Source organism: Enhydra lutris, unplaced genomic scaffold, assembly GCF_002288905.1.
Source record: "Enhydra lutris kenyoni isolate GAN:26980312 unplaced genomic scaffold, ASM228890v2 scaffoldscaffold15, whole genome shotgun sequence".
Lineage (NCBI taxonomy): Eukaryota > Metazoa > Chordata > Mammalia > Carnivora > Mustelidae > Enhydra > Enhydra lutris.
Window position 1 is genome coordinate 6,104,949 of NW_019154099.1, and position 27,398 is coordinate 6,132,346.

Consider the following 27,398-nt stretch of genomic DNA (forward strand, 5'->3'; position numbering starts at 1 on the left):
AGTGCGGGTCTGTGTGTTGGGGTCGTCCCTTTGGATCTTAAGCTACCAGATGGCAGGGCGTCTGCCTCAGAGCCAATACTCTGTCATCAGGCCCTGTGGAAACCTTTCTCGATAATGGTGGTATTTGTAGTGGGCAGACTAGAGGGGACAGACCTCGGTGCTTGATTTTAAGCTGCTGCAGCTTCTACTCTGGTATTTTTCCCACTCTACCTGAGGCAGCGGTAAGGTAGGAAGGGCCACTGGGATGGGCAGGGTCGTGCACCACAAAGGATGGAGAATGTTCCAGAACATTAGACTGTCAGTTATGGAAGCCTGGGCCATTGGCCTTTGAAGGCATCCAGAGAGCCTTTTCCAGTAAACGAAGTGGCAGTTGGCAATGTGGGGTTCTGCTGCCCAAAATGGCGCAGGGACCTATTCACCGTCACTGACTTGCGGTCCCTTCTCACCTGTGACATCCACCATCTGGGGCAGGCAGAGTCTGCAGGAGCTGGAGAGTAGCCACCCCACCATCCCCGCAGCCCATAGCCCCAGTGCCTAACCTGGTCCCTGCCTGGAAGTTGAGCTACCCGTGTGCTCACCTCTGACAGGAGCTCAGCAACCAACCCTTACGAGGAGACCATGCTCTTCTCTGTCCCACCTTCCATCTCTGAACTTCCCTATGAGATTCCGTACGATGACACAAGACCTTCTACCTCGTACATGCAGCAAGAGAGAGAACTTCTGGCCTGGCAAGACCAGAGCACGCAGACAAAATGGATCTATGAAAGTAAGTGGGGGATGGGGAACTACACCCTGCCGGCCATCACATGGAGGGCCGGAGCCGGGGTGGGGGGGGGGAATGCATTCCATGAGTGTGAAATATCACAGCTTGTCTATTGCTTCTCATGTTAATGCTATACAACGACTTCCTGTACCATTTGAAGTGGTATTTTAGGTAAGAAGTTAAGCTCCTCTCCTAGCCCTGCTCCCCCCTTCCTCCACCCCAGAACCCCCCTCAGGGAAACATCAGCAAAGGGCTGAAACAAATAACTTTTCCAGTCTTTCCTTCTCTTTTCACTAGTCTTCTTGTTCCTGCTCTATGGGAACATGGGCCCCATTTCCCTCAGGGACACAGGCCATTACCTTCCCAGATTACAGATGGGTTCCTTGGGGTGATGGGCTGTATCCAGATGGTCACGTGGATGGTGGCAAGCGGGACTGTGTCTCAGCAGGCAGTCAAAGCTGGCCCCGATTCCAAACAGGCCAAAACCATCTGTAGTTTGAACTTTTGGAGCCACAACTGGGAGGCACTCAAGAAAGAGTGTGGCAAGATTGCATTGAGAATCTTAGTCCTCTCCCCAATTAAGCCCAAAGTCCCCTCACCCTCAGATCCTGGGATGCAAGACGGAGCAGCATTGCTTACCGTTATTAATAATTTAAATCCTGCCTTTGTAAGATTGATCCATCATGGGTTCACGGATTCATTTCACAGCTGTAGTCATGGCAGCAGTAAATTAGAGTCCCCCCCACCAACTCACTTCCCTGCCCACACCCATGCCTGCTCTATTTCGTAGCTCGAATGTGGTTCCATGGAATTAGGTGCCAGAAACCCAATGAGGGAGGGTGGAAAGGCAGAGGGCAGGCCCACACAAGCCCAGAGCTCAGCTGCATGGGCAGCCCAGGAGGACTTTACAGGCGAAATCAGTTCATGTGGGACTTTTGTCAGCATGTGCGTTCCGGTGGGGCCCTGAGAACTGGAACCATTTCAAAGTCAATAAGCATGACAGCTGGGAAAAATCCGAGCATTTATCTAAATATTCATAAGCAGGATTCTAAAGCCATTTAGCGGGTAATAGCCTGTAAAGTGCTGGTGTTAAGCTTGAAAGGATGTGGGAGGGGAGGGGATAGAGAGAAGGCTGGAGTGAGGGAATGGGGGGCCCCAGAGCCCATTTATCCCCCTGTGGGCCCACCTCCAGAGAGGCAGCCTTCAGCGGTCAGTTTCATTTGACCTGTTTGTTCACGATCCTTTTGGTCCCTAAGCTTAATTTCCAAAGCAGGTCATGTCTGCAGCTCACTGGGGTTTTAAGCACTCTGCATATTTGGTCTGGAGGGGCGTGTTTTGCAGCTAAGTGTCTTTCTAGGCCTGAGTTCCTTGGAGCCAACACATGGTTAGTGCTTAGTAAAAGTCTAGCCATCCGCAGAAAATGCCTACTGATCAAATATCGCGACAGGGGTGGTCTGGACCAAAGGTGTGCTCTGTCAGAGCCTCTGAGCCAGCGTCACACCCCAGGGTCCTGCAGTTATGTGAGGGGATGGTGGGTAGAGAAGAGATTGAAACACAAGGAAAAACAAGCAATTCTCTAAAATTCATGGAGGTTTTTCTTTCCCTTCCTGCATTTGGTTTGCAGTCTGTCCTTTGGAGGGCATTGGTAATAGTCGGGCAAACCTTGCCTCTGACATATACATGATTGTGTCTGGGCAACAGAATGGGGCAAACAGATGACAAAGATACTTCCATCTGAGTGTTAAAGAGTTGTAAGAGAAAAACCCAGGAAGGATGGAGCTCCGGGAAGGTAGAAGGTCTCAAAACCACATCCAGAGGCGAGAGACGAAGGGGACGTGGGGAAAGCAATATGAAGGGGGGTGGGGATGGAGGAAAGCCAGTCCTTCTGCAGCTGGAATACAGAACCCTGAAGATTTCCCAGCAGGAGAGATGCAAAAAGGAATCTGCTTTCAGCCCAGGGCAGAAGCAACCCATCCACTTGGTGGAGAAACACAGACAATCAAGGCAAAAGCAATCCAAGATGCTGGCTGTGGGTGGTTGAGGGCCCGTGAGAATAGCAGCAATGAGAGTAGGCATAGATATTGCCGTGCACCCTCATTGCCTGTAAGGATGCAGATTTCCAGCCTTACCAGGGCTCCTGTCTACATGCTTAATACCATCCCCAGAGGACTCCTAGACACAGGAACGTTGGAGAACCAGAGAACCTCAAGTGTAGGATGAATTTCATGGGTCCTTGGTGTCTTATTTTTTTTTTTAAGATTTTATTTATTTATTTGACAGAGAGAGAGATCACAAGTAGGCAGAGAGGCAGTCAGAAAGAGAGGAGGAAGCAGGCTCCCTGCTGAGCAGAGAGCCCGACGCAGGCCTCGATCCCAGGACCCCGGGACCACGACCCGAGCCGAAGGCAGAGGCTTTAACCCACTGAGCCACCCAGGCACAGGCGCTTGGTGTCTTATTTTTAAAGCATTTGTAAATTATGGGATTGTTCAACCCCAGGGGGCCAGAAACAGCATTTTATATGGCAGGGTCCTTCTCAACCAATAAGACTTTGAACTGAATCTGGAGGGAAAACACCCAGATAAATCCTTGAAACCTATTACTACACAGAGAGGCAGCTCTGATACGGAAGGAATGCTAAAGGCACCAGAAATGCCTCGTGACCTGCGTAAGGAAGTCTTCTGAAGGAGGACCAGAAAGACTATTTATGGCCTCAGGGGTCTACCTATCCAGGCACAGAGCAGGGTCATAAAGAACTACAGAAGTTCTAACACAGAGCATTCTACCCATGGCTGTAAAAATCCTCAAGACTCAGTACCGGGCACATAGTAAGTGCCTATAAATATTTATTAAATACTTGCGAAATTGTTGTTGAACCCTCATCAGATTCGAGATCAGGCATGGGGATGAGAGGGCGTATCTTACTCCCAAGTCTGGTTGGGAAGAGGGCTGCGTATAGAAATACACCCACAAAGAGACACTACATGTCTAGAAATTTGGTGAGGATAGACGGAGGAAGTGCTGTCGGGGGCACAGTTTGCTTCAAGTCACCTGTGCAGATGGAGGAGAGTGTTGGAGGACTCCCAACAGTGCAAACTGACGTTTGTGCAGTTTCCTGCCATGGACTCGGATTTTAAAAGATCACACACAGAGGTTAAGAAAAAAATGATAAAGTTACCTGTGATAAAGGTAGGAAAATGGCTCAAACCTTAAGAATAGTGCCAGGAGGGGGGCACCTGGGTGACTCAGTCCGTTAAGCATCCGACTCTTGATTTTGGTTCAGGTCATGATCTCAGGGCTGTGAGATGGGGTCCCAAGGCAGGCTCCATGCTCAGCCAGGAGTCAGCTTGGGATTCTCTCTCTCCGTCTCCTTCTGCCCCTCCCCCTGCTTATGCATGCTCTCTAAATAAATAAATAAAATCTTAAAGTGCAGAGGAATGATTCAGAGAAAATCAGGTTCTCCGGTTGCTATTTAATTTTGACTTTACTGTGAAGGAAAATGATCTCCAGACTAAAATGGGTGCAACTGAATTAGGTAAGAAATAGCCAAAACCAAAGACTGATGAGAAGATAGAAGGGAATGGTTAACTGCTGTGTCCTGCCTTGGATAAAATACCCACCAGAGTATCCAGAGAGCAAGAGAAGCTTAACCACGTTTATGGTTTCTGGGGAATTGGGAAATTAGTCTGGGGCCAATTCAGGGCAAATATTGAGAGCAGAAGGGCCACAAGAAACCAGTGTAAGATCAATAAGAACAAATCAAGTAATACTGGCTTTAGGTCACTTTTTTGGACAAAGTTCGTAGATAAGGGAACAGTGATAACCCAGTAGACCCAAATTCCACAATGGGTTTCATTTTCAAAGCCTTCCTGATGCTGCTGTGGACAAGATAGGGAAATATTAGGTGGATGCTTGTGGAAGATACTAGAAGGATAACTGTTGAGTAACCACCCAGAGATGTTGCTGAAAGATCAGAGTCAACGCTGTTTCCAGTGGGAAGACCCAGGGCTCTGTCCGGCACAACATTTTTTCATAGACCTGGACACAGACGTAGGAGGAGTATTTATATTTTCAGGTGACCTGAAGCTGTTGGTTGATGGGAATAATGTCATCAAATCCTAGAAGATCTTGACAGGCGGAAACACTGAACAGGAACTAACTAGATACAAGACAAGGCCAACCTCTATTAGATCCTGTTCTTGGGCCCGCACAAATAATAGGATAGAAAAGAACAGGGTAGGGAAGCCCTGTTTGTTGTAGATACTTTACCCATCCACAAGCTCAACAGCTCAGTGGCATCACTGAGCTGAGTGCCAGAAAAGCTAAAGTAAGCAGATACAATTCAAAGGTTCTATCCATGCTTTAGCCTGCACTGGAGGGCCTGCCCCAGGACACCTGTCAGTGTGGGGGCTGCTGCGCTCCAGAGAGTTGGGAGCGGGCTCAGGGGAGAGAGTGGCAGGAGGCAGACCTAGAGACTAAGTCAGGCACTGTTGGGGGTGGGGGGATGGTAAGCCTGGAAGACCCATGGCTCTGAGGTAGGACTGCCTTCACCTAGCTGACAATCTGCCACATGAAAATGAGACCTGACTTTCCACGTGTGTCCTGAATGGTTAGACTAAGACCACCACCTTCAGGGAACTATGTTAAGAAAATGAAATGGTTCCTACTGCCACAGTGGGATGAATCTTCTTAAAAGCCAGAGAGTTCCTTGTCTGCATGGGGCTCAGCCCCAGCTGAGGAACCAGCAGGCCATGACACAGCTCATGTGTGGGAGAATTCTCATCCAGGCACCTCAGGCCAGGCTTGAATCCCACCACCCCCAGGAGAGGATGGCATGGTTTGCCTCTGCTTTTTCACCACTGGTCTGCCACTATCTGCTCTGAAGACTGGTGTCCCTAGGGTGTGTGCACACATGCATTTAGGGAGAGGGGAAGGTGGGGGGAGGTGCAGAAAGGAACAGGGACTACAAAATTCCAGTAAGTTAACAAAACTAAAGAGGAGAGCCAGGGGACCCACCCAGTACTTGGCCTCGGTGACCTCCAAGGCGCTCCTCGCCTCTGTGGATCAGCCTTGGGCACCAAGGAAGACCCTCAGGTCCAAAATGTCTGCTATGAACCCCCTGGAAAAGGGGAGGTTAAAATCGCTAAGTGGTCTCCTTCTTCTGTCTTCTAACAGCACCTGTAAAACCAAAAATGAAAACTGGACAAGAAATGTCAATAACCACGTTCCCCTCTTTAAAGTCCAGTTCAGAAGGTATTTACATTTTATAATTTGATGATGATTTTAAATGACTTGTGAAAGTTGCCGATCTACCCACGAGAAGGTAAGCAAAACGGAATCAGCCTGCTCCCAGCCAGAGAGAGACCTCCTTTTGACCATTTTAGACTAAAGCCATCTTAACTAAGGCCTGTGGTTAAGGTATTATTTCCAGGGCTTAGGGCTCAGGGAAGAAACTGAGCCAAAGGGTCAAAGGGCTCTCAAATGTGAATTAAAATTGAATTTTGAAGAAGGAGGAAACATTATTCATCACTGGAATTATAGAAGGAAAGATAATAGGTTACCCATACTCAGTTTATTCCAAGGTATACTTACTGTATACCTACTGACATTTATTGTACACCTACTGCAGATGGGGCAGGACATAAGATGGACAAAACCATCACACCCTCTGACAGAGGGTAGCCATGCTTGTAGTGAGCAGAGCAGAACATACAGAGTCCTATGTTGTACTCAGAACTTACATTCTAATGCGCAAGATGAAATATGAACAAAGGGAGGGAAATCAATATTTGTTGAGTGTTAAACAACAAGCCTCAGACTGCTGAAGATTATGGAAGCTACTTATTCCAAAACACATGATCTCCACCTTGTCTCCCCACTATTTAGGATGTCCTTTTTAAATTGATTCCCTTGGGCACCAAAAGGTTCAGATAAGGGGCACCTGGGTGGCTCAGTCAGTTGAGCGTCTACCTTCTGCTCCGGTCATGAACCCCAGGGTCCTGGGATTGAGTCCCACATCGAGCTCCCTGCTCAGCAGGGAACTTGTTTCTCCCTCTCCCTCTCCCTCTGCCTCTCACCCAGCCCTCCGCCCCCGCCACTTGTGCTCTTTCTGACAAATAAATAAACTCTTAAAAGTCCCCATAATTTCGCCATACCATATCCTCTTAATAATTGCTCTTATTATTTTTCAGTGTATGTTATCCCTGACGTGTCTCAGAGGGAAGAAAATGGTAAGCACCCAACATAATATCCAAAGATCCCTGTTCCCTGCAGAGTGTCCTGGGCTGGGAATAGTGCCCCACGTGGGTGGGTCTCTTGTTGGTCCAGCTTGCACTGAGTCCTAGAGAGGAATTAGGGACATGCTGGGCATGTAGCCTCTGAACTTGGATGCGCTTCGCTGTCCTTTCCTGAAGAAGAGGGATAGGATAAGAAAGAGAGAGGGTCTCTGGAGCAAGACGGAATGACCTGGGACAGAAATCCATCTCTATATTCAAGAGCTCTGGTCTAGGGAGCCCCACATTTAAAGAAGGTCTGGGCTACCTAAGGTCTAGGCAACAGGGCTTGACTGGGATGCAAGGGCCCCTCCAAACAGACTTATCCAACAGCACCTTGGAAACGAATAAATTGGCACCCCTAAAAATGGCACTTTAGAGACTTCTAATTCTTTATTAAGGAGGGCCTAACTGAATCCTATGAAAAGAAAAGAGAGAATCCTTATGGTGGCAAAATCCCATCTTACACCTATCATTCCATAAACCAAAAGCCCCACAATAAACCAGGCCCATCTTATTAGAAGACAACTTAGGGACTACAATCTCTTGTCTTTCAGCATGGTGGGAGCCGAGGGGAGGATCAAGTCTCACACACACAGGTGGCTTAATAAATGAGCTCTCAGATTCTAGATAATGCATCCCACCCAGTGCCCACCACCCCCAGACAGGAACTGATCAAGATAATTTCTTCATCTTATCCCATTCCCAGGGAGAGTTTAGAGCCATGCTGCTCAAACTTTAATGTATAGAATGATCACCTAGGGGGACACTTGGGTGGCTCAGTGAGTTAAGCGTCTGCCTTTGGCTCAGGTCATGAGCCCAGGGTCCTGGGATCGAATCCCACATTGGGTTCTCTGCTTCTCCCCCTGCCTGCAGCTCGCTCTGCTTGTGCTCTCTCTCTTTCAAACAAATAAATAAAATCTTAAAAAAAAAAAAAAAAAAAAAAAGGAATGACCACCTGGGGATCTTGTTGAAATGCAGATTCTAACTCAGTAGGTCTGCATTTCTCACAAGCTCCCAGCAGCAGCTGCTACTGTTGCTGAACCATGAACCACACTTTGAGTAGTAAGATTTGAGAACAGCTTAATAGATCTGTGCCCATAACAAGCACCAGACCAGCCAAACCCTCCACCCACCTGTGGAGGCTAAAAAGGAATTTACTACAGGAAAGGTGGAGGAGGTGAAACAGACAGTCGCCACTGTGTGCCTATTTGTCAACAGCGCTGGCTTGCTCGTTCTTCAGAGCTGGCCCTGAGGCCAGTCCAATACTCCCTCTCCCCGCCCTTATCTGCCCCACAGGGCTGACACACGCTGCTCAAACACCTCTCCCAAATTCGGGAACTACGGTTCTGCCAGGAAGAACCATTAGAAGAGAGGCACTGTATTGGATGGATAAAAATTTAAGATTTGTTCTTGATCAGATGCAGAGAAGACACACCGTACATGAGGGAATGGGGGACACCTGGCGTTTACCTACGGTAGTGCTCTGGTGCGCCACCCTGAAGACGAGCCTGACTGTTCCCATGACACAGATGAGGGGCCCAGAGTGCTAAGGGGCTGGGGGACACCACTCAAGGGCCTGTCACTTCCCCCACCTGTAGAGTCACTTCATGGGAAGATAATGATCTCACTAGAACAAAGGGAGAGGTTGAGAGAAATCACCAAAGGAAAAATTAATTAGGCAGAAAGCTTTTCCTTTTCGTTCAGCCCCAGTTATGACAATTACTGCATATTTACTATGCTTGTCTTGACATGTAGACAGTGCCCACTGATGTTAATAAGGTTAATTATGATGTCGAATCGAACACTTCTCAACAGTGCTCTTCAGTATCCAGGACTGCCGGGTCACCTTCTTCCCTTGAAAAACACCTAGTCTGGGTTCCCTCCAATTAACTATGTATTATTTAATAAAGCCTATTAAAACAGGCAATCACAAATGATGGGGGGCTGCTGAGCTACTAGATCCAGAGCCAGACTCTTGCTCCCAATCGAGGGCAGGTACTTACTCGAAAAAATCTCACATGGGAGGTGCTGCCCCTCAGCCTGTCCAGACCCGCTCTCCCAGTTCCTTCCCCTCTCCTCCCCGGTGACACCCAAAAGGAGCTTCCTCCTCAGAGCTCACCGGAATTCCCATGGATTCTTGTCAGGTTTTCCCAGATGTCTTTTCCAAACTCTTCTCCGCTATTTCCAGGGCAGGCAGTCCGGGGACGCATGGTGTTCTTGGAATCTAGCTGAAAGGGCCCCGGTGCCTCGCCAGCTCGGAGAACCCCAGTGTGCATGCGAGAACTAACAGAAGGAATTGCCGGAATGGTTCTCCCCACACAGGGTCTATCACAGACGTGTCAGGTTTCTGTCAGAGACATACCGAAGCTGGGGTAGGGGGGCTGCAGGCAGATCTAGCCGAGTGGCGTTCTCTATCCCAACAGAGTTTTTATTACTGAACCAAAACTGGGGACAAATGCAAAGTTCACGTGTAGAGGGATCCTGAAGAATGTCTCTTCTCCACCTCCAAAGGTGTCATGGACACACAAAATCAGAAAGAATACATCCGCCCTGCAGCAGCCTGGTGGATTTTCAGGGCTCTCTGGACAGGCCAGCTTGAAGGGGCTGCTGTCATCCTAAAGATGAAATTTCCCCAGGGATCCCATTACCGCATGAGAGCCAGTCCTCGAGCTCCCACCTCAGGAGCCACACCTTCCCAGGAGCAGGAGATGGGGTCCAAGTTGTAATTATCAATTCCTTGATTCAATTTTCACCCCATCAACACTGGAGGCTCGAAGCCCCTCTCCTGGCCCAGAGACAGCAGGCTGTAGCTGACCTTGAGAACAAAGCATTTACTCTCTGGAGGGCTCTTCATGAGCTCTCTGGATTGAGAATATATCTCATATGCTTTAATTCACAATTATGAACCCATATGCAAGTGTAGAAATGGGCAATTTTTTACAAAACTGGCAAGAGATAGGAAAATTTCTCAGGATTTCCAAGAGAAAATCACACTCAGAATAGACCTCTTCCATAATAAAACTAAAATCCTTCCCATAGTCTGCGGGGTCCTCTGCAGGTATAAGGTGGGGTTTTGCCACACTACAGATGGCCCTATACCTCATCCCATTTCCACTCCTGCTACTCTCCACACTCCCTCCTCTCCAGGAATACTCTGCCTCTTACAGTTTGTCAATTATGTCAACCACACTCCCACCCACTGTCACCACTGGGACTTTGCACCTCCTAGCCCCCTGCCAGGAATATTCTTTCCCAGCTATCTGCCTCCTTGCTCATTGCTTTCCTTCATTCAGGACCCACTCAAATGTTACTTCCTCAGGTGAACTTTTGCCGTCCATCAGGAACACACACTTTCTAAAGTCAGCCACAGAAACTGACCCTTTTGTTCCTATTTTACTAATAACCCCCCCCATTAAATTTTGGGTTATTTGGTCAATTTACTTCAAGTCTTAACAATGATGCATGCATTTTTATTTAAACAGGCAAGGATAAATGCCATAACTCTGTTTCCTTTTGGTTTTTTGTCTGTTTCCTGTTGTGATTCTTTTTCCAAATGCCTTTCTTTCTGCTGTGCCTTCCAAAATCAGAAGTCTTGGATTTTGTTACTAAAGAGAACTTTTTGAACGATTTATTAAATGAGCCCATTGACTCATTGGAAGCTGAGGCCCCAGGTGAGAAGGTAAGTCAAAGACCACCATCCTCCAAATGGGGCAGGGTGGCCTGAGGCCCGGTGGGAGCTGTCCCAAGAGCACAGGGATTCCTAGCTTCTCTCTGTTATTAGCACAGCCCAAGAGAGCTTTTCTTAAAACAGAAGTAAGTTTAAATGACACATATTACATCAAAGTGGGTCAGAGGAAAACCAAATGGAGCATTCCACAGCCCTACTTCCAGAGCCCCGCTGATAACAGAAACACACTCCTGTGTGTTTGTCCAGATCACATCTGAAGGTGGCAAAGCACAAAACAAAACATTTAATTTATCTATCTATCAAGGCAAATTCGTCTTTGTAGAAACCCTCAGTAAAAATGAAGTTCAATTCCAGAAAGAGGCAATAGATGTACTTTTCCCACTTAGCACAGCTTAAAACCCTGCGACATTACCTATAAAACAAACAGAAGAAGCTTCTGGAAAGTGAACAGAAGTCGGACTGGCTAGGAACCACAGGACCCAAGGGATGACATGGCAGTGAGTTCCCTGGGTTTTTGTTCTGCTTCATCTCTCCCCGGCAATGAAGTGCTGCAAGACAGCAACTCGGAAACCCCAACAGGCACAGACAACAAAAGCCCCAAGGAACACCTGCTATCTCTGACCAAAGAGCCAGGAATGAGGCAGCCTGGCAAGACAGACGCTGGAGACAACAGCCGCTGCCACCCAAGTGGACACCCCGGCAACTAGCAGCAGATGACCCTCCCCAGATCTGTCACCTGCCGCTACCACCTGCAGAGGGTGCAGAACCATCCCCGAGCGTCAAGGGACGTCCTTTCCCCAGCTGGAGCCCATAATCAGACGGGAGATGGGAAGTCATAATAATTTAAATAAGCCTTACGTCTACAGCATGCTACACGGTCTTGCCTGCATGAATATTTTATCTGCTGGTACAGCCTGGTGGCTCTAACCTCCTGTGTTAACTTACTTCTAAGACTTACAATGCATGTTGATGCAGACGGAAACATTAATATGCATCCTTTCCATTATGGCTAAGAAACTTTCTTAGGAAAGTTTCTCTGAGAAAATTTCTCAGTATTAACTACAATCACAAGAGTAAAATCTTGAGTCCATGGAACTCAAAATTGAGAAGATCTATTTTTCTAAATTTACAATAGAAAAAGAAAAGAAAAGAAAAGGCAAGTATTTGGGTTTGTTTTTTTTTTTTTAATTAGGAAAATTTCTGGTCTCAGTTTGTATTTAGCCCTAAATTTCTTGTTGTCCACAGCTGCTTCTGTATACATCATATTAGTAAGAATTGCTTTTCAAATATTGGAAAACCACATTAAAGGGAGAAAAAACAATTTCTGGAACTCAAGTTCACCTCACTGGGTTTACTAGGATAGGAAAGTAAGCTCAGGCATTTTCGAAAGGTTGTTCAGCAAGAGCTGAAATCTCAAGGAATTGTTTTAATTAGAAACTTAAATTATTCAGAACCTGTCAGCGTGCCTGTCAGCAGAGGTTCGCTGTGGCGGCCGGAGCTGCAGTCCCAGGCAGAGGGGAGACAATGGCCTGTGTGCTTGTACATGGTGCCCTGGGAGGGCTCAGTGACCGCTGGGCTACACAGCCCCCTGCCCAGATGCTGGCGTTCTTACAATAGGCAGCTGTCCAGCTTGGAAAGCAGTACTTCGAGAAACATCATAGGTGGCAGATGTGGACAAGTGGGCCCAGAGCAGGAGAGAAAGATCGGAATAAATGCCGCATGGTCCCTGAAGCTCAACAACATGTTTGCGTGGCCTTTTGAGGCCCCTTTTGGAGGAATACCAGAAACCACAGAGGTACAAACTAAAGAGAGGGAGCTGAAGTCCTTCTCTTTGGATAGATGCTATCAACCTATACTTTGGGTTATTCTGACAGTTCAGCACCTTTGCTCTTTTTAGTTCACTATACATGCTTGTTTTAGTTCTATGACACGCCCATGTGTCACAAACCTTGTTATGAAAATGCTTTTTGTTGTAAGAACCAGAGATTCCCCCTGGAGGAGTCTCTGGGCCTGGAGAACTCATCACTGGGGTACTCGATACACCTACCACGATGAGGAGGACAGTTCTACTCTACAGGCAGGGGACGCAAATGGGGTAAACCTCTAAGATGCCACGTGTGCTGGTTAAATTGAATGGGGTGGCAACGCCTAGATGGGATGAGAACTTCAACGAGGCCCATCCAATGGGTCTGTTGCCTGCTGGACCATGGTTGGCATCATATTTTCTCATCATATTTTCAAATTTTGAATCCGAAGGGGATGGTGAGAGATCGCTGGTCTAGGCAAACAGGAAGTCTTTCCATCCCACGGGCTGAGCTGTCAACCATGAGGAGTTTAGGGGCAGACATACTGGCACCCTGGGCCTTAACCTCGCCCTGCTCTGAAGCACTGACTCCAGTGTTAAAAGATAAACTGAGGCATATAAAACATTTTTATTGAGCATATATTGATCGGAACTGTGCATCCCCAAAGTGGAAGTGGTTAGGAGAGCTCCACTGGCAGGAGCTGGGGGGAGAAGCGTTTATCAAGAAGAGGCAGAAGCGGAGCAAGGACGTTTATGATTGGCCATCGCTTAAGACCTAATTGGCTGCTTGGAATTGGTTGTCCTTAGGTTTTGATTCATAACTTTGAGACATCTGTAGGCTAAGATTTTGGTTTGCTCACCTAGGCCCTGCTACATTTGAGCCACCTCCGTGGAACAGCCTGCTAATTTAATTAACACCAGCGATGGGAGAGGCACAAGCAGAGGCTGGGAATTGGGCAAGCCAGACTGGAGGCACCTCAGCTTTTCCCCAAACCTAGAAAATCTGGTCAACCACAGGCTACTTTCTTATCTTTATCCCAGCTCACACGCAACTTTGGCTCTGTCTGCCTTCCGCTTCTGACAGGAGGCTGATAAGTTAATGGTCTGCTATACATGATCAAGTGTTGCCCAAGCACCATCAAGCCTCAGCCTGCAGGCAAGCAGGGCAACCTGAAAGCGCCCTGGTTTTCTTCGACAGCAAGCTGGATTTCCCCTCTGTCCAAAGGGATCCAGAAAAGAAACTCCAGTGAGGACTCACCTATGAGTCAGTCATGGTCATTAGCTTCACAGACTTGGCACAGATGCTCCAATTTACAAAATCAAAAGGCAGCTGGCAAGGTCATTGCTTTGGCAGAATTGTCCACTTCTATAACATGCTAGATCCTACCCCGCCTTCCTGAGACTGCCATCCTTCATAGGGAAGCAACCGTTCCTACCAGGCCTTTCCTGCAACTCAGAGAGCCTGTTACGCTGTTAAATCGTGGAGGTGTTTTTATGTTCTATACCCATCTCCACATTCGGAAAAAGGGTAGTTTTATGCTCTGAAAAGATTTCTTGGCATGCTGTGTTGAAAAACAAACAAATCAATCTTGAGTGAATTGGGGAGTGTGGAGTCTGAGGATAATGGAAATATTCTTTAAAACAAATCTTGCCAGCCACTCTACTGTTCCCACTGTTCGCGTTTTTCTAGTAGCATGTTGAAATCTCACATGTCGCCTTTGGGAGTCAGAAAAGAGCTTCACCGGTAAGCTAATTCCCCTTTTCTGGGTCTTTCATTCTGTCCTTTCTGTAGCGTCACAGCACCTCCTATCAGGCAGTGTTTAGGACCATGCTCAAAGAAATGGCGGCTCGCAAAGAACAGGAAGAGGATATTGACGTCCCCCTGACCGGACTTCTGGAGAGTGAAACCAGAAGGAAACTGGGAATTCTGTAAGTGACAGGAGGGATCAAGCTATGGGTCAGTGGGTTCAGGCAGGCTGGCAGTAGCAGCAGGGAAAGTCTAAATTGGGCCAGCATAGAGAAAAGAGCAGGGCCAGGCGGGTCCCCTGAGTCAAAGAGCAGGCGCAAGAGCAAGGGCAAGTTCAGCAGGCAGGGGAACAGAATGATCTGGCTGCCAAAAGCCAAGAACAAGGAAATTTATAAGTGTGGAAGGTTCGGGATAGTATCAAAGGCTGGCAGTGACAGGGGATGGAAATCTGGGGTTAGAAAAGTCTTAGAGGGACCATGAGTTTATACAGAAGTCTAGGGAGCAAGGATCAGAGACCTGGCCTTGTAAGAGAGGGGACAATGGAGGATCAAGGCATCTGCATCACAGGTTAGCCAATGCTCTTCTGTGCCCCCTGGAGTGAGAAAAGCCATGAGCTGCACCGACGTGGGAGTCATGGCCAGAATCTCCAACCGGAGTGGGGAAAAATAAGGTTATTCCACACTTCCTGGCACCAAGTCTTCCTAGTTTTCATGGTCCCAGGTCACAAAATGCTCCCAAACTCTGTTTGTACTTCCAGTCTGTGATGCGTGGAAACCTGAATTTTCATTTATTCAACTACCAGAAACCTTAGCAAGCAAGAAGAACATTCAGGCCTCCTGTGCATCTATTGCAGACTCTGGCAATGGTACCAAGGAACAGACTGTAGGGACACAGGGTGCCCCACATAACCTCCTTGAGGAGTTGAAGCTTCCACAAAGACCAAGACTTCTGCTTTGGGTTCAGTAGACTCCTGGAGCCAGAGACCCCCGAGGCTTCTCTAGGAAGCAAAACACAAGGACCATCCAAGCTTTCAGATCCTTACACAGCTACAAAAACAAATGCAGAGTAACCTCCATGTGAGTTATCTTGCCTCCTATGTGACATTTCCCCAACCTGTTCCATCCCATTGAAGTCCATAACCAAGGTTCATTCTAATCTTACTGCACTCAACACGTATTTCCTGAGCACCTACTACGTGCTGATCTACTGGGTGCTGATCAATAGAGCAGTGTGTATCTCAGAGTCTCTGCTGTTGAGGAGCTAGCTGGCAAGAATTCCATCAGCTTGGAAAGGTAGGCGAGGAGCCAAGGGAGCAACATCTCCCAGAGGGCCTTGGGTGCCTCTGGCTGGGTCCCCTCACTGGAGTTTACTCTTGCATACCTTTGGCCTCCTGCTCTCAGCCTGTACGTCAGGCTTCGCCCCACCCCCAGTTCGGTCCTTATTCTTTCACAGAGGATGGCGGGCTAGGTAACTGCTTTAATTCCACTCAAAGTGCTCATAGATAAAACAAAAAATGTTCGATACAAATGGGCCATGAAGAGCTCGTTCTCAAGTTCCACCATTGCTTCCAAAGTACAAACAGGAAACCTGCTCCCTGCCAGGGAAAGCAGCTCAGCCCTTCCCAGCAAAAGGCATTTGCTTCCTGGAGTTACCTGAGGTTAAATTATTCCTCTCCCCTCGAGGAATCCAAACTGAGAACTTAAAATCTATCCTGTCAAAAGCCTTCTTCTTTCTCAGATCCAGTTAAGCCTGGGAAGCTCACTCTTTCCAACACATTCCCTTTCAAAGGAGCTGTGATCTGAGAACCAGGAAGCATCCTGGAGACTACCCTTATTTAGAAGTAAAATAGTCCCAGCCATTGCAGTCCCAAGATGACTTGCTTTGTATATGGACACGTGAAGGGGGTAAGGGCTTGATCCCTCTGAAGAGCTGTACCTCAGTGTGGCTTTCATGATAAGCCATTTTGAATAAGATTATTGGAAATGTTTCCACTCCATGCAAAGGGGTCTTGAGTGACTCTGCAGGGCTGTTCCTCCCAGCTATTTGCAAATGTAACCTTCCCTGGGATATGCACAAGCCACTGAAAGATCCGACCTACGTGAGCTTAACTCATAGAGCCAGCCTTGCATTTCGACTTCCCAGCCCTGTCCCAGCTCCTGAGGACCCTTGTTAAATTCATTTTGAATGGTTTGGGGGTCAGCTTAGAGTCCAGGAGGCAAGCACTGAGTCTATACCATGTGCTGTCCCTTTATTCCTGAGTCCTGACTGGAAGAAAAACAGAGTCTGAAAGCAGAGCCAGGGGCCCGATTTTTCAGCGATGAAAAACACCCGGGAGGCTCTAGCATTGTCTACAATGCATAGCATGACATGTACAACACATGAGTTTAGTCCCAGCTTTTTTTTTTTTTTTTAAGATTTTATTTATTCATTTGACAGACAGAGATCACAAGTAGGCAGAGAGTCAGGCAGAGAGAGAGGAAGGGAAGCAGGCTTCCTGCTGAGCAGAGAGCCTGATAGTCCCAGCTTTTAAAGGTAATTCACATTCCTTTTAGGTTGAAGAAAAATTTTGAAAAATACAGAACAATGATTCTCTGGATTATGAAGAAACGTGAAAGTAAGGACCTCTCTCCCATTTTCCATCCTGTGATCAGCTCTCCTGTGGGAATCTGGCTGCCTCTCACCTTCTGCCATGTATCCTAAAGGAGGCAGAAATGCTCCTTGCCTAGCTTAAACACCTACTGGGTTTGCAAGGTCCTAGCTGCCAGGGATAAAACATCAAGCAAGATGGACACAGTCTGGGGCTAGCTTATCCTTTTTGCGGTGGGTTGGGGGGCATGGATGAGGATAGATAAGAAAGCAGGGGCATTCACATATGCAAGGGTTAAGTACTAGAGTGGGAAGAAGAGCCTATGCAGCCCATAGGAAAGGATTTAACCTAGATTTGAGGGGCTACCTAGATCAGATACTGAATGCATCTACGTCCAGCTGTTAAGATTTGCCAATCATGGAGGTTGTCAATGTCTTTAAGTCTCATTGTGAAAACTTGGGCCAAGAGCCTAAGCTGTGAGCCTACTTCATTCAGAAACTCAAAGCCACCACTTACCTTTCAGATGACTAGATACAACTAACGTAGAAATGGTAAGAATACCCATGGCAGACATAGCTAACCAGTCATAACCAGTTTCTCGCTGGGCCTCAGATTCCTTCCCAAGACCATGTTCCTGTCCCCCAACACCAATTTATGCCCCTGACCTCACTCTTCAAGAGTAACTGCTGTGGACTAGGTTCTCTCACATATTCCATATGATTCGAATAATCTTCCTAACCACGTGAAGCAGGATAAAGCAGCTAAGGCTCAGGGAGGCAAGGAGGAGACTTAACCTGAGATCATCCAGCCATTGTGTGGGCACAAGCCACATTCTGCCCAAGACCTCTCAGGCCAAACCTGGGGCTCATCCCCTTGGCATATTCAATGAACAACAAAAGGCCAGTGTGTCTGGAGAAGAAAAAGTGGGGGCCTTCTAAGCCTAGCTCTCATGTCCTCACTGGGGTTAGGAGGCAAGGAGAAGAATGGCTACCTTCAATTTCCATAGTAAGAAGCCCCTGCCTTTCACCAAGACTCACACAGTGGGGTGCCCCCAAAACAAGGAGGGGGGTTCAGATGCTCAGCTGCCAAACACAACAAAAATCTCTTCCACTTCAATGCTATACTTGTCTACTGCTCATAGCTCTGTTCCCTCTGGGCTGTAGACAACTGTGCCTTTCATCCCTTGGCACCTTCAAGCAAAGCACACAGTAGGCACTCAATAAGTGTTTTGTTTGATGGTGTAGGCATGCATGATTTTGTCTGTTCCTGTGGGGAATTAAGGCCTACCAGGATACTCCACTGTCACATGGCCAGGGTAGGACTTCCAACTAGCAAATGAGATTTGATACGGCCAGATTCCCATAGTGCCTCACCACCACTCCTGCCCACTCCCTGCTCCTCTGGACAGCTGAAGCCTAGAAGGTTTGAGCTTTTTAGACAAACAAAAAGAGCAACATTTCAAATAGATAAAAGGCAACCCCTTCGCGCTCTTCTTGTAACCAGTCCCAAAGAAACCTCCCAGCCTCTTTGAGATATAAACTCATTTACTTCCAGTAGGCAGACCCTTCCTATTGTAGGCACACAGCCCCAAGTCTCTGCACACTCCGATTTCTGAGCCCAGGCTGGGTGTATGGGTGTGGGACTTGTGATCAGTCCCTTGGGGCCCCATACTTAGAAAGGCCCTGTGCTTGGTTTAATGTCCGCTGCTGTTGCTGTCTTGAAATTCTTAATAATTTTAGAACAAAGACCCCTGCATTTTCATTTTGCATGGGGCCTCTCAAATTACGTAGCCTTTCTTGTTCAGAACCATGTCGTCTGGGAAAAGAGGTGGGAGAGTACTACACAGCCTGATTCATGAACTGTCAAAATTCAAAGCTCCCTGCGTGAAGTCCACAGATCTATGGACACTCCCCGGGCGGCTGGCACCCAGCAGGCAATATTCACAGCAACTCCATAGGTCTCTATGGAAAGCATCATCCTATTTTAAGGGAACCGAGGCTCGGAAGGGTGGTCTAAAGCCTCGCCCTCATCATGGCAGAGCTGGAGTACAGCTCAGACCAGAGTGTCCATGATTTTAGCATTCTGACAGGGAAACAAAATGAACATATAAATGTCTTTTTTTACCTTCACCTTTTTCTGAAATGCTTTCTATTAATTTCTAATGGACAGTCAGGAACCACAGCTGGGCTCACGTCGCTTTTCCCCTCTGACAAATCATTATCATTTGTAAGCAGGTACTAGAGCAGGAAGGTGCTCCTCACAGGGAGACTGAGACCTGCTTCCAAACTTCCTACACAGGTCTCCAAATGACCCTGCCCTGACACCCGTTTCTGCCTCTCTGAGCTCTACTTGGTGGGCACTTTAGTTCCTCAGACATGCCATGGTTCTAGATTCTCCTCCCATCCCCCAGCAACCCCTCCCCATTCTCACTGACTCTACCTCAAAAACCTTCATCTCTCCCGGGAAGGAGCTCTCCCTAGTCTCCCTGATTCCCTTCTTCTCCTCTCTCAGTCCTTCCTTTGTACTGTTTTCTGAATAATCTTTTTCAAACTCCTCATTGGCCCTCCATTGCCTCCAGGAAAATGCCCACCTTCCTCATATGGCTTAGAAAGCCCTCAGTTCTTCCTCTCCAGACACATTGGTTTTTTTGTTCTTCATGGAATGGGCCAGGCATCCCCTGCCACAGGGCCTTTGTACTTGCTGTTCCTCTGTCTAGAGCACTCTTGGCTTCAATATCCCTGTGGATTGCTCCCTCACTTTATTCAGGTTTCTGCTTAACTGTCACCTTCTCAGAAATAGTTTCCATGGCTACCCTTTATAAGCCAGTGCGCATACACCTACACGCGTGTGTACACACACACACACACACACACACACATTTTCCACCCTTCTAACCCCGCCTGACTTTTCTTCAAAGTGCTCCCAGCCATTTGGCATGTTAAGCTGTATCCGCTCACTTGTTTAGCATCAACCTCCTCTACTAGAATGGAAAGCAGGGACTACAGCAATCCCCAATACCGAGGAGAGTTCTGGGCCCCAGGTACACAGATCTTTACTAAATGAGTGATCAAGGGAATGCCCTGACTCCCTGAAGTCACCGGTCACCTCTAACTGTCCCACTGTGGCCTTCCACGGCACCGTGCTTATACTGTGAACTCCCCTCACCTGTCAGAAGCTTACTTCCCTGGCTGTCTCCTCAGCCTCCAGGCCTCCTTGGGTCCCCTCCTGGGAGCTCTCCTGGCCCCTGGGGGCACCTTGGCAGGGCTCCAGGTGAAATTAGAAACTGGAGGCCAAGGAGAGATTCAAGAAAGCCCTCTCCAGACTGGTCGGTGGCCGTCTCAATAAGCAAGAGAACTTACTTCTGAGGCTCATCTTGGGCAGCCGAGAGACAAGTAGATGTCCACACCCGCCTGCCAGGATCTTGCAAGTTGACCTAGAAGCCTGCACTGGGTTCAGTCCCAGGTCTCAACTCCACGCAGCTCTCAAGGCCTTGAAAAGCCTTGAAAATGGCTCTGGCTGTGGGAAGGGCTGGCGGGCAGAAGGCACATTCCAAGGATGGGGAGCAGGTGAGGAGTTTCTGATTGCCTGGCTCTACGTCAGAGGTCAACCGGTGATCACGTGCTCCCATTGACCTCCTCCAACAGTGCTGACCCCAGTGGTGGGACAAGGAAGCTCTCTTAACTGACACAACCCCCCCACTACCCCTGGCCCAGTTAGCTGCCAAGGGAACCGGGCCGCTCTGGTCCCTCAGTTCTGGCTGTTTGTCTGATGCCTGTGGACAGTCACTGGGAGCGGGGTTGCTCCTCAGCGGCCCTCCTCATTTAGTTCCAAAATTCAATGGTTATCAAAATGGACAGAAATGATGATAAAAGGAAACTTTATGCTGTGAAAAAAAAAGCTGAATGCTTAAAAAAAAAACTCAATAGGAAAATAGCTTTTTTAAAAACCTGCTTTAAATTAGATGTGGACAAAACATACATTAAAGATTGAGAAAAAGGGGCGCCTGGGTGGCTCAGTGGGTTAAAGCCTCTGCCTTCGGCTCAGGTCATGATCTCAGGGTCCCGGGATCAAGCCCCACATTGGGCTCTCTGCTCAGCAGGGAGCCTGCTTCCCCCTCTCTCTCTGCCTGCCTCTCTGCCTACTTGTGATCTCTCTCTGTCAAAATAAGTAGATAAAATCCTTTAAAAAAAAAAGTTCGGAAATTTCTAAGCATGAAGATTTAACAAAAAAAAAAAATTGAGGAATAGCTAGAACTTTTAAAAGTCCATGATTCTGCATTCAGACTATTTAGAAACTACCAAAACTGAAAATTATAGATAATAAATTATGAACATGCTTTGAGCAAAAATGACCGCAGAGCCCGTCATCAGATCCACCCACAAAGGAAAGACCTTGCCCTCATTTCAAAATGGCGTGCTAATATACATTTAGGTTTTAAGGTAAAATAGCATGTTTAGAGTATGTTTCCTTTTTTTTTTTAATGATGCCCCACTTTGGCCTATTTTTTAAATGAACAGTTTAGCAGCCAATCGTTAGTGGCATGGGGTTGGCATATCACCCCCAGGATCCCCAAGTCTGGCCTGGTTGGTCTTCAGTACGGTGTGGTTGGCACACGGTAGGTCTTGATAAATATATGTTGAATGAATGAATGCAGAAAATGAGAAAGCTGGAAATTCAACGCCTACATTTCTCTCCAAAGGTTTACTCTTTCTATTTACCGGGCAGCCTTCGTTACTTGGGCGGATAGGGTCAGTATCTCAAACCCTCGCCCTCTCTTTGGTGCCCTGAGAAAGATTGAGCTAAACTTTCTTTCTCTTCTCTCTCAGACTTACTCAACCCCAAAACCACTGCAGCAGGCCCAGATATTTCTACTTTCACATTTCAATTATGGAATCAGCCACCCGAAGTCCAGGAGTCTGTGACAGAAGTCAAAAAACCCCGTCGTGTTGTTCATCCTAAGAAGAAATTAGAAATAGATACAGAATGGGTACAGAGCAAGACTGAGGTAGGTAGGGCAGTGCCTTGGGGTTTTCGCTTTGTGTGGGGTTTTTGCTCAGATGAGACATACACACACACCATCAGGGAGCCATTAGAATTAACATGCAACGTGAAATCAAACAAGAAAACTGTGCTCCACATAGAGAGGCACACTTGAGTGTGTGGGTTATGGGCAGATTAAGTGGGGCTTTCACTTGGGTTCATTGAGACTCTTCTCCCTGCAGGGCCTGACTTAGGCAACTGGATGGGATTGGGAGGAGAATGAGGGAAATATATATTACAATACATAAATTCCATCCCGTAATAAATTAAAAATCTGTATCAAAAATCAATCACATAGTAAATGGGTAAACTGGTACACCCAATAGAATATTACCCAGTGCTAAAAGGAAATGAGCTATCAAGCCATAGAAAGACATGGAGGAGACTTAACTTCATATCACTAAGTCAAGGAGGCTAATCTGAAAATTCTACATACTGTAGGGTTCCTACTATATGAGTCACTATATGACTATTATAGAGTCACTACTATAGAGTCACTGTAGTAGTGACTACAGAGTCACAACTATATGACTACTATAGAGTCACTCCAACTATAAGACAAAACTACAGAAACAATGTAAAGGAGGAATGAATAGGTTGAGCATGGAGAATTTTTAGGGCAGTAAATATAGTCTGTATGATACAGTAATGGTGGACACATGCCATTATACATTTTCCAAACCCATAAGATATGTAACACCAAGAGGGGACCTTAATGTAACCTATGGACTCTGGGCAATAATGATGTGTCAGTGTACGCTCCTTGAGTGTAATGGACACTGTGGTGCAGGGTGTAGAATGTGGGGGAGGCTGTGCATGGGTGTAGGGACAAAGGATGTATGAAAATCTCTGTAGTGTCTGCTCAATTTTGCCACAATCTACTCTAAAAAATAAAGCCTATTAAAAAAAAAACACATGGTACATTTAAAAAATGTTTATTATAGTATTCGGATACTATCCATAAGTAAACACCTCTCAAAGGAGAGTCATTCAGAGTGAGCAACAACCAGGTCTGAAGCTCAAAAAAGAGTCACTGAAGTTGGAATGAGGAAGGTGTGATGGGCTCTATGCCTTCTGAACACATCAAGTAAGAACCAACTATGCCCCGGGTCCTCATCTAGGGGCTGGAGATACAAGGGCGAACCAAAAAATCCCCTGTGCCCATGGAATTTACGTTCCAGGTGAGGAGACAGCCAACGTGTAATAAACTGTTGAGTGCCACGTCAGGTATTTTTAGGAACCATGGATAAGGCAGCATGAGGGGCTCGCGAGTTGTTGGCCCGGGAGGGTGTGAGTTGCTTTCATACCCACAGGGCAGGTGGGGAATTGCCCTTTGAGTCTAGGCATGTATGAAATGAGGGCCGGAGCAAAGAGCTCAAGGACAGCTGTGGGCAAGTGAGAGAAGTATAGGGAATGAGCTGAGTTGCCCTGGTCAGGTAGAGCCTCGTGGGACATAGGAAGACTTTAGGTTTTATCCTAAGGATGAGATGAAGCCACGAGGATCTGGAGCAAGGGAGGAACATCATCTGATTAATGCGCAGAAGAACGTTTCTGGCTATGTAGGGAGAATAGATTTAATGAGGCAAGAATGGAGGCGGGAAGTTCAGCTGAGAGCTGGGGCATGGATTCAGGTGAAAGATGAAGGACATCTCAACTAAGACGAAGGCAGGAGAGGTGGTGGAAAGCAGTCTGATTTGGGATATTTTTTGAAGGAAGAATAAAGAAAAGGCTTTATGTTACACTGAATACATGTGAGAGAAAGAGAAGATGAAAGGACAAATCTAAGACTTTTGGCTTGGGCAGCTGAGTAAATGGTACATTACTATTTACTAAATTGAAGAACACAAGAAGCTTCATGGAACCCCACATTTGTGTAACACCGTGCAAGTAATAAAGCACTTCTCTGTGTCACGTAAGCTGAGCTTTTCCCAACAATCTTATGGGATAAGTATGATATTGCCATCTCTACTAGTGAGACCCAAAAAATCTTAAAAATGACTGCCACACAGACACAGAGCCTCCTTCTGAAACAGTTCCCAAAGCTAAGGGGCTTAATAACCAGATGTATGTTTCTTGCTCATGTCACATCTGATTTGAGTCTCCTGGCTCTCTGGAGTGGCTCTCCTTGAGGCTGGCTCCTAGGGATCTGGGCTCTTTCATTACGGGTCTCTGCCATCTTCAAGTCCTTTGTGTCCTGCTACATGGACAGGAAGTGAAGTCATGGTCTAGGCTTAAATCCTATCAACCCAAAGAAGTCACATGATGCCACCGAGATACAAGAGAGCTGGGAAATGGATTTCTGTTGTATGTCCAGAGGAAAATGAAAACAGTTTGCACTAAGCAGAAAAATAACCAAACATCTTAAAGTGATGAGGCTGGCCTCACCTTGTGGCAAAATAGAAGAGAACCAGAAACCAACACTCTCAACCAAGGTAGGAGTCTTTTACACTCCAGAAAGGAATGGAAAGTTCAATATCCCTTCATCTCTTGGGCCTGCATGAAGAAGGAAATTCAGTGGACCAGCCAGAACTCCTGTAGACGGAGAAATCAAGGGAAAGCCAAGCCAAGAGACTCTCTCGGTTATACTGTAAGGGCCTACTTAGCCAGAGCGAATCCATCTCGGTTAAATAGCCATTTTGTTGTTTGTGCAGTAAAACCTAACCTGACCCTGGCTCCCCAGAGGAACTTACTTAGAAGCAAGTCCAGGAAACCAGTAAAATACAGAATACAAGGACGAGTCAGGCCAGGTGGAGACATCCAATCAGTAAAGGGCACATACTGTCTCCCTAACTACCAAAGAATGTGGGCCCTGCCTTTAGGGCACCAAATTTGGATGCCAATCCTGACCAAGGTGATAGGCTAGTTCAAATAGCTACTATGGGGTGAATTGTAATTCACTTGGCCACCCATGTGTGACCTAGCATGACTATGCAACTCTCTCTGTGTTTTACAATCTCATTGGCCACCTGTGTGTGGCCAGGCTCAACCACATGGCCTTTGCTCTATAAAAGTTAGTCTGTGAGGCTGGGAGGGGTCGCCTCTCTGTAAGAGAGCGCCCTGACCGGTCAGTTTGATTCTCGGTGCTGGCGCGAAATAAAGCTTTGCTTGACCTTCGCTTTGTATCAGTCTCACTCCTTTGATCACAGACCCTAACAGTACCAGACATGGAATGGTGAGGGTGTGGGAAGCCTCAGAGAGGCAGGCAGAGAGAGAAGGAGAAGCAGGCAACCTGCTGAGCAGACAGCCCAGTTCGGGACTCGATCCCAGAACCGTGGGATCATGACCTGAGCCGAAGGCAGAGGCTTTAACCCACTGAGCCACCCAGGCACCCCCCCCCAGACCAATCTTAAATGCCCTCCCTACAGCCAAGGGAAGGTTCTCACCAAGACTTCTAAGCTGGGGTTCCTTCCTAACCCACCACACACTTCGGACTGACCAAAAGCTCGTGAGGAGTGGGACATTGGGTGGTTTTTTGTTTTTACAAATGGGCACTAAATTCCAGGCAGCCCTGTTTCTTTTTTTTTTTTTTTTAAGATTTTTTTTTTTTTTTAAATTGTCAGAAAGAGAGCACGGGGGAGAGAGAAAGCGAGAGTACAAGCAGGGGGAGCAGCAGGCAGAGGAAGAAACAGGCTCATTGCTGAGCAAAGAGCCTGATGTGGGACTTGATCCCAGGACCCTGGGATTGTAACCTGAGCCAAAGACAGACACTCAACTGACTGAGCCACCCAGGTGTCCCAGGCAGCCCTGTTTCTAAGTGTGTGCTGGCCTTCCAGCAGAGAGCAGCTTGGCCAGCCCAGAAGCCAGCAGCCACCCAGCAGGCAGGGAGAACTCAGGGCCAGACAGACATCTCTCACAACACAGGGCCCGGCTCCAGAGGCAGAGTTTCCACTCTAGCAGAAATGAAGGATGGGCCAGAGATGTAGTCCCTCCTCTCTTAGGTAGGTAAGACTAGGTAAGACTAGGTAGCTCCTAGTCTCAGACTCTGTCCCCATGCAAATGGTGATGAGGCATTGGCTTTTAGAGAAGCCACTTATACATTACATAATTCCCAGTGAGAGAAAATGTGACAAGTCCACCTCCAGGTCAGAGATTTTGCTTTGCCCGTGGGGTCCTCCTCGCAGGAAAACATCATTCCATGACAACTGAATTTGACAGGCAGACAGCATCTCGAGGAAGTCAGGCTTTCAGGGGGTGCGTGAAAATAAGACCTAAAATACAAATACCCTCTCGCGAGCAACAGCTAGAAGCTCCTTCCGGGCCATCAGGAACAAACCAACCCTGGGTGTCTTTACAAAGCACTTTTTTAGGTTAAAACAGAAAAGAGCAGTGATGTGTAGACTGAATGTGGGAAGTAGCTGGGAGATGAATGGTTGGAGGCAGCACGTTCCATGGACGAGCCTGTAGGCAAGGGGCAGGTCGCGGGCCTCTGGCTCTCCCCTCACCAGACAGCTTTGTGTATGTCATCTGCCCTCATCTCCAGGGGAGCCAATGATCGTGTCTACCTAGTAGGGTCCTTGTGCTGTGGAAGAAAATGGTCGGCACAGTGCTGGGTGTAGGGATGGAGTCAGTTTGCAGACCTTTGTCACCTCAAGTGGTTCTCACCCGGATGCCCAGACTATGGCATTCCAAGGCATGCCCGAAGCTCTTCAGCGAGCTGCAGCTTTGTCTTTGATCATCTCTGATCTGGGCATTCCGCTTTCTTGAACAAAGCGGCTTCAACAATTAAAAATAATAGCTAGGGAACCACTGACCCATTTAGAGCGATGTGGGACACTAGATGACCCGGAAAGCTTTCCTACTGCAAACACCTGGGAAATGTAGATGACACATAAAAAGTGTCAGAAATACAGAGCAGAGTGTGTAAGAAAGCAAGAGGCAGAGTCAACACCAGGAGAGAGAAACTGAGACACGGGAGGAGTGAGCATGTGAGCAGGGGGTGGTGAGGCGGGGTGGTGTGCTGGGAGTGGAGGGCAAGGCGAGGGAGAACAGCTCATCCGAATAAGCCAGGGGCTTGGGTGTTCGTGCCCACATGGAAACGCAAGACAAGGACATGTGTCCTTCACAAGGAAATAGCCGCATGTGACACACCTCCAATAACTGAGGACACCCTGGGCCACAAAACAAGCCTCAGCAAACGCTCAACAGCTGATATCACATAGACTATGTCCTCTTACCCCAGTGGGGTGTTTTGTTTTGTTTTGTTTTTTAAAGATTTCACTTTTTTGACAGACGCAGCAAGAGAGGGAACACAAGCAGGAGGAATGGGAGAGGGAGAAGCAGGCCTCCCACTGAGCAGGGAGCCCGATGCGGGACTCGATCCCAGGACTCTGGGATTATGACCTGAACCAAAGGCAGATGCCTAGCCACTGAGCCACCCACGCACCCAGCCCAGTGAGTTTTAATTAGTCATAATAACATCACCCAAATGCACACCATGCATTTGCAATTTAAAAACCCACTTGCAAATAAATTGTGTGTCAAAGAAGAGATCGCACTG

The 27,398-nt window shown here is 47.4% G+C and overlaps 1 protein-coding gene across 1 annotated transcript in view; it reads left to right on the top strand.

Annotated features, from left to right (window-relative positions):
• Positions 1-27,398, top strand: part of LOC111146887 (glutamate rich 6B) — a 47,019-nt gene that overhangs the window by 12,136 nt on the left and 7,485 nt on the right. Inside the window, exons 3-9 of the mRNA XM_022502607.1 lie at positions 588-766; positions 5,936-6,013; positions 6,952-6,990; positions 10,623-10,714; positions 14,320-14,456; positions 16,827-16,888; positions 21,688-21,866. Coding sequence (XP_022358315.1) covers positions 588-766; positions 5,936-6,013; positions 6,952-6,990; positions 10,623-10,714; positions 14,320-14,456; positions 16,827-16,888; positions 21,688-21,866 — 766 coding nt within the window. The remainder of the gene's footprint in view (positions 1-587; positions 767-5,935; positions 6,014-6,951; positions 6,991-10,622; positions 10,715-14,319; positions 14,457-16,826; positions 16,889-21,687; positions 21,867-27,398) is intronic.